The 14639-nt window shown below is 30.7% G+C and overlaps 1 protein-coding gene across 1 annotated transcript; it reads left to right on the forward strand.

The window, feature by feature from the left end:
• The first annotated feature begins 404 nt into the window (after positions 1-404).
• On the forward strand, positions 405-1181 carry LOC136796714 (uncharacterized). Its single transcript, XM_067051163.1, has one exon. The coding sequence runs from the start codon at positions 405-407 to the stop codon at positions 1179-1181; it is 777 nt and encodes a 258-aa protein (XP_066907264.1).
• Positions 1182-14639: the final 13458 nt, after the last annotated feature.

The raw sequence follows: 14639 nt of genomic DNA on the forward strand, positions 1-14639 counted from the left end.
CTATATGCTGCTATCGTATGGTGGCACAGGGAAACTTCAGAGACTGGCGTGCCTCATGATAACGGGTGCCATAAGAACTACTCCTTCTGCAGCAATGGAGGTTCTTCTGAACATTAAACCTCTACATATAGAGATTGAAGCTCAAGCCCTTAGCTCTGCATATAGGCTTATGAAACTAGGAACGAACTATCATTCCCTAACTTTTGAGCGACATGGCAGACTGTTCAGGAGAATCAATGAAGACGGGATCCTGGCTATGCATTCTGATCATCAGGTGAAGAAATACAAGAACACTTACTATAGTGTAATGATTGAAGGGTCTACCCCACACAAGCCGTGTAATGGGATAAACTGCTACAGAGACGGATCCTTAATAACAAGGATCTGGAGCGGGGATATGGAGGATGTATATGCCTAATGAAGGAACATGCATCTCGTTAGGAAAACACACCACAGTATTCCAGGTTGAGTTGTTTGCAATAAATTTCTGTGCCCAGAATTTAATAAAAGAGGGCACGAGGGAAAGGCTAATTACGATTTACACGGACAGTCAGGCAGTCATTTATGCGTTGGATAACTATGTGACCCGCTCTAAATTGGTGGTGGAGTGTAAGGCTAACCTGAACTCTCTCTCCCTGGCCAACAAGGTTCGGGTGCAATGTGTGCCTGGACATAAAGGCATTAAAGGAAATGAGCGAGCGGACTACCTAGCAAGGAAAGGATCTGAGTCCGCTCCTTTTACACCTGACCCAATATGTGGGATTATTCTCAGCCATACGAAGAGGCACATCAAAAATACTGCCGAGAGCAAGGCTGGGTTCCTCTGGAGAAATACCAGAGGAATGGAACAATCAAAAATGTTCCTCAAGGGATCCTGCTCGAAAAGAAGTAACTGTCCTCTTAATATGAATAGGAGCATTTTAAGATGGGTAACAAGTCTACACACGGGACACTGTCAGCTAAATAAGCATCTCTATAAAATGAGATTGATAGAGTCCCCTATCTGCAGGTTCTGCAGGAAGGATGAAGAGACTGCTTACCACATCATTTGCAGATGTGATGTAGTGGCAAGAACACGACTCCTCAATTTCCATAAGAATCGTATCTTGGACCCCAAACTTAGCGAGACAGTGGATCCTTATACAGTGTCAAGATTTGCAAAGGCAATTGGCCTGTTTTGAGCAGAGGAGGGACGGCGTACAATAGGCCCTCTGTGGCCGCGGTGCTTCTTAGCCGGAAAAAAAACTGTTTAATTTTAACTAAATACAATAATTTATAAGAAACTAATTATTGTGTTCATTAGATCCTCTAATATAGCAATTGCAAAGCATTGCCGGGTCGGCTAGTATTTTCATAAAAAAAATTTACATTATAATACCCGTTGTATTGCAACAAACAGAATATTGTCAACTGAAAAAAACAAAACAAAGAAATATTTAATCAGGACATCAAAGCACCAATTTATTTCAGAATGGTCCATCCTCTTCCTGTATTATTGTAATTAAGACATATTTTTGATGCGCAATTTTCAACAAAATGTTTGGCCATTAGTTATTATTGGGATATTCATGACTTTAGTTTAACATATTAAACCGTGTTAAATGGAAAAACTCATGTTAAATGGAGAAATATTTCTTTCTCTTACCATGTTAGAACGATATAACATGGTTGAGAGTCTGTTAAACGGGAAATGACGTCACACAACAGACCAGCAGGGCTCGTCACCATTTTGTTTGTTGTGGTGTTAGGTTACTTGCTCATAGTTTGTGTTTTGATTATGGTAGTATTGTTTTGGATGTTTTTATAGCTAATAAATTATGATGATAGCCAATTAGCCCATCTTGATTCTCTTCCACACAAGTTAGAAGTTCAACAAGGCATTCAGTAGATAAACCTTCATACAAATTCCATTTTTAACTCACTTTAGGCATGTTATAATAAATTACTTTCATAATAACTTAGAATTAAACAATAATATAAAGTTTTAGAAGAAAAGGTTATAAAACAAGTTACTGAAAAATCTACTAGGAGCTCTTATGCATTTAACATGACTCCAAATAGGGCTGCTCACAATCCTATACTAATAACATTTAACATGGTAAAACATTTTACATTTAACACATCATGAATACCCCTTATATCGAACTGTCTGCTATTGATGCTAAGATTACCTCTATAATGAGTGGACCAATCTTCTTGCTCTGTTTTCTTGTTTCTACAAAAAAAGGAACTTTATATTTGAACTAACTTTTGTTAGCTTTCCAACTAAACTATCAGAAGCTGATTAATAATGAATTTACGTGATTGTTCATCAATTAAAAATCATTCTATACTTAAAAATGTATTTTGCTTTATTTTGAGATAAAGTTTTGACTAATTTAATTGTATCTTTATGCTTATGCTCAATCTGACGTTTACTAAAGTGACATAAAAAATATATACATTTTCGTCTCAAGTTAAGAATATCATATCAACACCACTTTAAATCTCCACAGGTATACCTCAAACATAGATTACTGAGCGTAAAACGGGTTTATCTACAGGTTATTATGAAGTTAAACGCCATACATTATTTTTTATATTAAAATTATTTTGGGCCAATAGATGAAAAGCGTGTTTTTCTCTAAACCCTTTTAAGATCGATTTCGATGAAATTTGCCCAATGCATTTTAAAGACGACCATTCTCTTAAAGTGCATATTCTAATAAATAAAAGTAAAAAGTTATAATGAAATTTAATTTTTTTTTTTTTTTATTCCATTTACTGACTTATGTAATTAAGCACTTAATCTAAAAAAAGTAATGACGGCCGTGCTTTATGGGTACATATAACAAATATTTTTGTTCCATTATTTTTATTCGATTTTCTCTTTAAGAACTTCTTTACCGACGTTCTACAACTCAAGAAAAAAATTAAACGGGGGTAAATTGGTTTCGTGAGGCGAGATGAAACGAAAGTGGTGAAGGGAGGAGAAGGGGCAACGTTGGTCAATTCTTACAGAGAAGTTTTATATCGTAATAGGGGTGTAGGAGCTTACAGTAGTTAACAATACCGACCTTAAGCAGTGCAATGTGTTCTTCAGTAAACTCCTGTTAACTTATTCTCTCCAATTACAGTTTTAAAAAATATGTGATAGAATCGACATAGGATAGAGCTTTTCTATTCTAATTATTATTATTATTATTATATATATAAGTTTTTCAATTTCTTGAGACTGGTATTTATTTATTAAATAAATCAAATGGTATCCTTATTAATCCTCAATACTCTTTATTAAATCAACAGTCCAACGTATCGGCCAATCCGGCTATTCTCAAGAATAATCTTAAATACAAATTTATATCCATATTTAAAATGTGTTTGCAGGCTATTCTACCCAGGTCATTAATAATAAGTCAAATCACCCTATTTTTTGAAAACTTCATTAATTTTTAAAACTTTTAATTTTAGATTAAATTACATTATTAACTATCATATAAACAATTTATATCTTTTATAACGAATATAAATGGTTTGTTTATATGATAGATAATATTATAATTTAATCTAAAATTTAAAGTTTTAAAAATTAATGATGTGCGAAAAAATAGGGTTATTTGACTTATTTTTAATGACCTGAGCAGAATAGCCTGCAAACACATTTAAATATGGATGTGAGGTGTAGATTTGTACTTAAGATTGTACTTGACGACATCTGGACAGACGACAAACCAGGAATCCTCACACAGGACTGAAAAGACAGGAAACTGCACGTCGAATTCGACTATTACAGCACTTACTAGACAAACGGTCCAAACTTCCAATTCATTACAAAAGACTAATTTACATGACAATTATAATGCCTATCTGGACATACGGCGTAGAGCTTTGGGGCTCCACTAAACCTTCGAATTCCTTTCGCATCCAATCCAAAATCCTTCGTAAAATCCTAAATGCTTCCTACTTAGTCACAAATAAAATCATCCACAAAGACCGTAATGTTCCATTTGTAACCGATCTAGCCCGAAACAGATATCAATCCTTCCATTACAAACTCCCCAACCACTTAAACCCATTAGTTTCTAATCTCGCTTCCTCTTTTCCTCTCTCCGAGGCGTCTGAAAAGAAGATGGCCTCGGGACCTTATATTGTAAAAATGTTTTTAGAGTGCTACCATTGGGTAGTTTCTCAACATGCTTGTACCATACCATTATGATTTCCTCAAATTTACTTGATGTATTTATGTACAGTTGTAAATATCAATAAATAAATTTTTATTAAAAAATATTGTACTTGAGGATGGCCGGATTGGCCGAAACGTTGGACTGTTGATTTAATAAAGAGTGTTAACAATTAACAAGGACACCATTTGATTTATTTAATAAATTATTATTATTATTATTATGGAACTCAATATTTTCAGCCTTCAGCTATAAGAGGGAAGTTTCACATCTGTCGGCCAGCCTATAGATTGCCAAAATTAATTAATTCATTTTTTTTTGGGGGGGAGGAGTTTGGTTATTACATTTGTAGTCGACAACGAAAAGAAAAATTGATGGTCCAAGACTTCTCAGCCGATTTATTGGTCATCAGATTTGATGATCCCATGAACTCACCTTGATCATTTTTCTTTTAGATTCAAATATATCTAGGTTATTTAAGAAGATAGAGGAAAAATACAAAATATTTTGAAATCACTATAAGAAAGAAAAAAAATGATTTTACCTTTCATTATACGCACAATAAAAAAACTTTGCAAATGATTACATAATAATTAATTATTTGACCTGACTGTTAATTATATCAGTAAATAAGAAACAAACTAAAACAAAGCGTTTTAGGAGTAAGATCCAATACGAAAATCGTTTACGGTATCCCCGCTAGTATAGGCCCTTTGCTGGCAATTTAATGATAAAAAATGAGCCTAATGTTCTGAGAGATGTTTAGTTTTCAAGTTACTCCGAAAATTAATTAAAAAATTAACGAGTTTCCATAACAACCAAATCAAATACCTATACAAAATTTGTTATATTATGAAAATTTATTATGTCTGTTCCAACAACAACTTTTGACTGTGAACTTTAGAACAAGTGTAGTATGCCGTATGTTCGATAATAACGGTCCGATGTCGGTGTAGTTTATTTTATTTTTTTATAGAATCAGGTACCTTCCAAGTAACAGTTACAATTTATAGAAAACAATTCATTCGATTTTTACATTATAAGTATCTTGAAACTTAGTAGCTTAAATTTTGAAATGCTTTTTTTATAATTTTTTTTAAATGTTTTTATGTCTTAAACGTTTCTTCCATGGTCGATTACAAAGATTCATAACTGAAAATATTTCAAAGAATTATAATGTCATTCATCCTTAACTTAATTATCTATTGATCAGTAAACAATAAACAAAAACGTCTGGTGTATCCACTCATACCACTTTCCTAATAGCCTAATTCAATAAAGACCTTCTTTACCCATCTAACCTAATATAGGATCGTTTTTTTTTCCTTTTTAAGTTTATTTTGTAGGAAATTGAATTATCTTTCAATTGAACATCTTGAACTTTAAAATGAGCAATTTTAATGTTAAATAACATTTATCCTGCGTTCCTTGTTAAATTGTCCTAATTGAATTTTGATTTTCTTCCTTTTTTTTTTTTGAGTGGCCTCGCAGCTTTTTGTCGCTTGAATTTCAAACATTTAAGTAATAACTACATTCGGTACGAAAAAGATAAGTTACTTTATGTCCATGTACAAGATGGAAGACGTCACACTCTTGAGATAATTAATAAAAACAAAGAAATTATATTTTTAAAGAAAGGAAAATTTAACCTGCCCTCCTCAGTTAAATTTTCCTTTCTTGTTTTTCTTTCTTTACATGTTTCGAATTATTAGGGAAAAAAAAGAAAGAAAAAAAAAGGTTTTCCATTGGAGTATGGCCGAAATTCTACAGTTACACTTATAAAAATATAGCTACAAAGCCAAAATTTCTTATTTTTACAATTAATATTCTGATTTAGATTTTAGTTTTGCTCTTTTCAGAATATAATTACTTTTCAAACGACTATAACATAATTTACCATAATAAGTATACTTATTAGTTAAGTTAAGCTCAAATAAAGCTTTCCTTTCTTCATAACTGTTTCCCTGTTTATATAGAGGGGGGAAGGGAGGAGTTAATTAAATATAAAAGTTAAATGGCTTTAATGAGAAGACTTTAGCTAAGTTTCATTAAAATCATTAGAAACATTTTGGCGCTACAATCTACATAAAAAGGTTTTTTTGCTTTAACGCAAAACGTGTTCTATTTGATAAATTAGTGTCTGTGTAAGGGGCCGACACTCCACAAAAAAGCAACATAGTCGATAAATCCGTTCAAGAGATAATGCTTTTTTTTTGTTATGGCATTATATCAGGACTTTAATATAATTTTCTCAAAACTCTTCACATTTTTTTTTATCATGATAAATGGCCGAGATAAGGCCGATTGAAACATGTAAACTTATAAAAATTGGCCATTTGGGAACGACACAGTGGATGATAATGGTGAATTCCGAGGCCCATCGCTGGGTGACTAATTACTGGTGCTTACTTCTAAAATCTCGTCCAGTAAGTTAAGAGAAAAGCCATAGCTGGCGGACGAACGGATTTTTTTTTTCTTGGGCAATTATAAAGGTTCATTGTAGAAAATAAAACCAAAATCGTAAGAAAAGAAAATGAATCCAAATAACTTTTTTTTTTTGTAGGGCATGATATACCAATGAATCATTGAAAGTACTTCCAATTTTATTTCTCACTGTGATATTCTTATCTTTTTTCTTTTACGAAAGACTGGCAGGAAACATTATAATGATGCTAAAATTCTATTTTATCGTTCCGCATTTACTCTTTTAATAAATGATTAATTAAAAACGACAAAACCCTGGTTAATAATTTTTAATATCCAAAAGTTAATTTGTATCGCATAATAATTATTATTTATTTTATATTTTTTTATTTTACATATTTATTAACACGAAGATATATCATATTATAAGTAAACATAGTTTTTTGAAACGACCTGAACTAAAACGAAATGTTAACTGGAAAAATATATAGATGAGATGTTCAGCATGTTCTTACAAATGATTCAAAATTTCATAATCCAGCATTGTGTCTACACAAGTACAGTACAAGAACGGGGAAAAAAAAAAGGCAGTTCTTTCACTCTATTTTCTGATTACTTTGTCAAAATTGATGAGTCTGCCAAGTATAGGTAGGGGGAATAAAAAATGGCGGCTGTATCAAAACGTAAAAAAAAATTTCATTCCGAGCTCTATATCTTTAAAACAACCACAACGCTAAAGAATCTAAGAAAATGTCATTTAAAGTAGAGTAAATTTTCTAAAATGAGCCCTAATAGAGCTGTCAGATACATTAGTTCCCGAAATATAGCTTTTTAATTTGCAACATTTCATAAAAAATGCACTGTCAAGTAGTTAGTGAATTTATTATGAGAAATCTATATCTCAAAAATCACTGGATGTACAAATGTCTATTAGCACTCAAATTAAAGCCAGTTAATTGTACTATAAATTAATTTATGACGTTTATCTGCGTAGGAGTCGTAGGTCTCATGATACTCGACAAAATAAATTCACAAAACATTCATTTCTAGTAGTTCGGACAAAACTTTTAATTTTTAACCTTATAATGTCAAAAGCCAATCCAAGGTATCCTTCATACCCAGCTATACATATAGCATACCTCCTATATGTAAATACTAAATACCAATTAAAATCTTTACAGGAGGGTACGAAAAAAAAAAAACTTTTAATTTTTAAAAAACATATATTTCAGGAACCATAAGAATTACAGATGTCTGCCAGCACTTAAATTAAAGCTAGTTAAATTTACTATAAAGTAGTTTATGACGTCTATTTTTATAGGAGTTGTAGTTTTTAAGATATTTTCAAATATCCTAGAAATTAACATTTTGTGAATTTATTTTGGAAAATTTCATAAAAACTACTACTCCTACGTCACAAACTGCTTTATAGTACATTAAATAGCTTTAATTTTAATGCTGGCAGACATCTTTCCGTCTTATGGTTCCTGAGATATATTTTTCATAAATCAAATTTTTTTTCCAAACAACTATAAATCAACATTTTTTGAATTTAATATGAATATACGATGTAAATATGTCTATTAAGCTTTATATCTTAGCAAATTTACTCTACTTAAAATGATGTTCTCTTAGGTTTTCATATGTTGTTGGTAATTGTAATGATACAAAGCTCAGAATGAAAATTAATTTTTTTTAACGTTTAGAAACAGACGCCATTTTTTATTCCCCTACCTATACTTGGCATACTAATCAATTTTGACTAGTAATTATACATCGTTTTCATTGAAGTAATCAAAAATTGGGGTGAAATAACTTTTTTTTCTCCTCTTGGGCTTTTGTATTATTACCCCATAAGATCGAAAGCTTCGATATAAAAAACAATTAAGTGGCCAAGACAAAGAAATGTTCTTATGGATACAAAATCTACATCTACGCTCGTTTTTCTAAAATAAAATCTTACCTGGACAATACAAGGTAAGGTAGTAAACAATTAGGACTTGAAACTACACAAAACACTGTCACTGACACGATACACGATTTATATCACTAAATCTTGGAATCTGAATTAACACTAATAATATTCTCCGCACGGGCTGAATCTTTTCACTAGGAGAGAGATTGGCGGTAAACCAGTGTTGCCAGATCGTTAATTGATACAAATTATTTCATTATTAATAATTTAAAAGTAAATATGTTCAACTTTTTTTGTATTCATTTATTGACATTTACAACTGTATTTACGTAAAAATACATCTAGTAAATTTGATGTTAGTTTATAATGGTAAGATACGGGCTAGAAGTGAAATAATCCATTAATAGCATTCGAATGTTAAACTTAAAAAAATCAAGTAATATTTCTTCTTGGAACTTAAAGAAAATAAGGAAAACATCCGATTTATTACTAATTATTTTAAGGCATTTTGGTCCCCTCCCTCACGGTTAAGCCTCTAACTTATGAGATTTACTGGGACGAAGAGAAGTGGATGAATGTGGTCCTTTATATGAACCTAATTTATCAGATAAGTGCAAGCTGGATGAACCATCATCCAGTTTAACACATGGTAAAATTTAATTGAGACTGGAATTTATCAGATATTTATTTTTATTTGAGTTCGATGCTCTGTACATGCACCAATTTAGGAGGTATGAGGTGCGTAGAAATCAGTAGGTCATTGACGATGCGTATTCAATTAATAATTGGAGAAGTTTGTCGGGGGGTGCGGTCAGCAAAGAACAACATAAATAAACAAAACCATATTTATTTATTTTATGCCGACGTTTCTACCTGAGTTTCAGGTCTTCATCAGGGATTATGGCGTAGAAGGTAGGCCTGCAACTCAGGTCATTGAGTTGCAGAGGCCTGCTACTCAGGTCATTGAGTTGCAGGCCTACCTTCTACGCCATAACCCCTGATGAAGACCTGAAACTTAGGTCGAAACGTCGGCATAAAATAAATAAATATGGTTTTGTTTATTCATGTTGTTCTTTGCTGACCGCACCCCCCCCCCCCCCGACAAACTTCTCCAATCATTAATCTACGGTCAACTATCTACACCTCAGTATTCAATTAAGGTTAGAACAGCTGGAGAAAAAATGGGAAATGAAGGAGAGTCAAACTACAAACGATCGGCGAGTTTCAAGGATATGAGCCTTAAATCATCACAGGATAGAATCCTCACTCTGTAGGGAATGCGCCTTAAATCCTTGTGGAAGGACAAAGATGGCCAAGCCATATTTGCCATCGGTTACACTCACAGGATAAGGAAGGAGAATAGACCAAAAAGAAATTTTGAGAAATGACACTGATAGAATACCAAAATAATAATAGTTATCTTATCCACTTGTATATAATGTGATACACTATCCCCTTTGAAGTAGTGAATTCATTTCGTATTTATTATTTATTTTTATTTTTCCTTACCCACCATTTATTTTATTTTAAATGAAACACAATATATACAAACACATAAAATATAATTTACGATAATCGTTACTTGTTTGTTGGAATTTTAAGGAATCTCGGCTGGTGGTTTATCTAGGAGCGAAAATTCCATCAAGAGTGATTGCATGTAAGAGACAATCTTTAAGTGGATCAGATAACTCTAATTTATTCTTTATCCACTCTATTAAGGCATTAACAAATATTATTGAATATTAAGTGTTTACGACAAAATCAAAGTTAAAGTATTTACAACAAATTAACTGAAATTATAATAAGACAACTGTTTCATGAACAGTAATTTACATCTTGGTCACTAGGTAGCAAATAGCTCTAGCAGCAGTTTCAAAAAGTTATAATTTATTCAGAGAACAGTAATCAGCACCAAGAACAGTAGTTGTTATTTAATGACCATTATGGTCATGTTCAAGTTGACATTTTCAAAAGTAACAATTATCAAATTTCACCTTTAGATTGAAATATAATGCCTATACTGGCCTGAGCTAATTCGAGGGCCCTTTCCCCTCCTTCCCTGTTCTCAATAAACTCTATCTTGCAGGTTTACCACCTCCTTTCACAAAATCTACATAATCTTGCCTTATCTGTGAATTTTAATAGTTCACTTTGTGTTTTTTATTTCATTTCAAACTGTAACTTAAAACTATATTATAAGTTTTAATTATTTTTTATTCTTAAAGCAAGGCTTTAAGGCACAATTTTTTAAGGCCAGCAGTGACCTTAAATCTTCCTTAACCAAGGTTCCTGACAACACCGTTTATATATGTGCCTTAACCATTCTTCCTAAACCCTAACTTGTCCATCTCACAAATAAATGAGTAGTTATGCCTCTTATAATCTTAAATACTTCTAAAATCCTTTGTTATCAATTTTATCATTGCAGATAACTAGGTGGATTTGTAGATCCTTTGTAAACTGCTAGATTCCATCCCATTTATTTCTATTTACCTAATCTGTAGGTCAGCATTCGTATTATTGTGAAAATAGGGTCAATCGACTTGATTATTAAATAATTTTATATTGTGAGACAAATTATCTTCATTTCACTATTTCCCTTTTTTTCTAAAGGAAAATACGGATTTTTGTTCAGTTAATTTTTTTTTTTTTGTATTTTATTAATAGTAATAATTATAATAATATATGGCACAATAAAGAGGACAGCGAATGTAGCATATTTTCCTATTTATTTATCCAATACCAGATTGGCCTGGTGGGCCTTACATGGTTAACGTAAGAGGTACATCTTTTTTTTTTAACAATTGATTATGGGGGGAAGTATAGTCTTCAATTTAGCATAAATAAAAATATTAATTACCTAATCTACTTAAAAAAATTACACTTCGTATATCAAGGGTCAAACTGTAAAACTCATTTTCTCCGCTGTGTTTTTGGAAACTAAGATATTAATATGTTATTATTTTTCACATTTAAATATATCTTATAAAACCTTTTTTTAGCACATGCCACAAACAAGGGTTCCATATTATGGCATGCTCTATCTGTAACCCCTTCTTTCCCACCCTAATATACAACCGACCAGCATTACAATTATTATTTATATAAGAAATCATTTTGTTATCTTTAATTTTTCAGCAATGTTAATATTGCATTAAGGGTGTATTATTTACATCTTAAGTTTATTTCAAAAACAGAACTCCAACCAACCTCTTCTCTAATCTTATGCTATTTTTATTTATTTTTTTAACCCATGTTATGTTCACCACATCAAATTATTATCATTCGAATTACAAACTCCTTTTGGCTTATATAAGTTTATACCTTGCCTCATTAATTCTTTTATTTTACTTATGTTTTTAATTAATTGAAGCATACTCATTTAAAAAAAAAAAATTGCAAGCGCAAAAATTCCCAAAAATAATTTTTTCCACTGTATAAGAGAAAAAAATAATTTTTGGAATTTTGCCACTTGCCTCTTTTTCAACCGGAATGCTTCAATTATATATACATTTTCTTCCAGTGCTACTTATGTACCTATATTATCTGGTATCTTCTTAGTTTCTTGTTATTCTGTTTTTCCTTTTATTCATTATGGTTGTCATCTTGTTTTTAGTTCTTAGACCTGATGGAGTCCTGAAATTCTAGCTGAAATGTTGGTGCTAATAAAATAAGTTTTATATGAGGTGAAGATGGTTAGGGGGTACGATCAAAATATAACACAAATAAGATGAAATAACTTATTTAATCGTGCCAATGTTTTGGCCAGAATTTTTTCAATTTTCATCAGGGCTAAGAACAGAACAAGATAAAACCAATGAATACAGAAAATAAAAAATAAAATATAAACAGAATTACATAAAGTAAATAATTGTACAGAATAGAATTAATAAAATTAAAGTGCTGAAAGAACTGGAAAATAAAATGCATATATAGGTGATTGAATAAGTAAGTAAAATAACATAATTAAGGAAATAAAATAAAAATTGAAGTTATATAATGCAATGAAATATGAATATTATAGTTTATTAATAATTTAAAAATTAAAATTATGGAAAGAAAAAATAAAATTGTATTGTTGTAACAAATGAAATATGTAACATATGTTATCTTTCTATTTAATTTTTTCTTTCCATAATTTTAATTTTTAAATCATTAATAAACTAAAATATTTATATTTCATTGCATTATATAACTTCAATTTTTATTTTATTTCCTTAATTATGTTATTTTACCTACTTTTTCTATTGCCTATATATACATTTTATTTTCCACTGTATAAGAGAAAAAAAATAATTTTTGGAATTTTGGCACTTGCCTCTTTTTCAATGGGAATGCTTCAATTATATATAATTAATAATTATTATAATTATATATATAAATTTCATTCTGTACAATTATTTACTTTCATAATCAATTATTTACTTTATGTCATTCTGTTTATATTTTCTGTTTTCATTGGTTATTATCTTATTCTGTTCTTAGCCCTGATGTACACTGGAAATTCTGGCCGAAAAGTTGGCACAATTAAATAAGTTATTTCAACTTATTTGTGTTATATTTTGACCGCACCCCCAACCATCTTCTCCTTGTATAAGTCATCCACGGTCAACTATCTCTCATGATAATTAAAAAAAATATTTTTGTTTTTCACTGAATGCATCCTCAACCATCTTCTCATATCACAATTATCCACAGTCAATAACTAATGCATCATTATTTTATTTTATTTTTTGTACTTATTTGTAAGTGTTCCTTCCTCATTTTGAACTATGTCTTATGTAACAAACAAAATAATTCATGCTATCTATACTAGGAACTGACCATGTAAATCAGACACCATTTTATATGTAATAATCAAATCACAGAATTTCAAAACTTGAAAATCCTTATTTCTCGAGTAGAGTGAGACATATTCCTAGCAAAATACATTGCTTGCTTGATAACCAGTAAGAAGTGAAATCAATTAGATGAAACTGTGCTGTACAATGCCAGTCAAAAATTTAAGACCACCACTTATGTAATTTAAAAATTGACATATGATACTAGCACATTTCCAATTTAATCAAATTTATTTTTGTTTTATTTTCTCCTTTTTTATATACACAACAAAAGATTAAGTTTGTTCTCAATCCTGTAAGGCATTGTTAATTATTTTGGAAAAATTATGAAAATTTTGATGTCCATTAGACCCCAACCCCACTTGGGTCATATGAGGCCATTGTATGTAATATTTCATGTTTAATAAGGGTAAATATTTTAAATAAAAATGTTTCGATTACTTAAAGTTATTTCACTAAATAACCATTCTTGTAAAAACTGACATGTCACGTGAAATTACTGAATACTTTCTTATTTATTGTATTTATGTTTTGTAATTGTTTACTGTAAATTAAATGAATTGAAATTACATGGTTTGGCAATAAACTCTTCAGGAAATGAACAATAAAACAATGATTATTTTTATTTACTATTTTTTTTTGTTTCGTTTTTTAACAGAAGAAAATAAATAACACTATGTAGTGATTTTGTTCAGTTGATTGATATTTATTGATTTTGTCCATGGACAAAAACAAACCCACTCTGGTTGGAACCCATAATTCCAGCAAGCAGTCCTTAAATATTAAGCTAAAGCAACATATACATCAGGTAATTAATCAGCAATTTGTTGTGTAACAGAAATAGGTATTTCCCGTATTAGTCTTAAGTATAATCACTCTTTTGTGATTTTTAACTAAAACACCTCCTTGCACAACCATATTGTTCTAGACAGATTTCTGAACCCAAGACCCTTCATGGATTGCCATGGTATAGGTAAAATCAGTCTTTGAGTTGTGTCATTTTCATTCTGAATATGCCATAAAATATTATTAAAAAAAAAAAAATTGAGCATGAAGAAAGAATGATTTTGTTTTAGTCACATTAAATTGAAATAATGTTTAAAGTAATATGGTCTGGGTGCGGTAAAAAAAAAACTCAAATAGTAGAATTATACTATTTTAATGAGCCAACGTTTCGCCCCACGTTGCAGGGCTTCGTCAGGGCTAAAAAAGATACAAACACATAGTTACATACAGGTCTTTTCTTGACCTACTAATTATCAGAAATTCCCATGGCTCCCTATCCACTAATTGGTATAC

This window comes from Halyomorpha halys, unplaced genomic scaffold (genome assembly GCF_000696795.3).
Source record: "Halyomorpha halys isolate HHAL.00 unplaced genomic scaffold, Hhal_1.1 Scaffold1141.1, whole genome shotgun sequence".
Classification (NCBI taxonomy): domain Eukaryota; kingdom Metazoa; phylum Arthropoda; class Insecta; order Hemiptera; family Pentatomidae; genus Halyomorpha; species Halyomorpha halys.

Coding starts and splice junctions, on each gene's coding strand:
- LOC136796714 (XM_067051163.1), top strand. CDS start 405: ATGTATATGCCTAATGAAGGAACATGCATCTCGTTAGGAAAACACACC.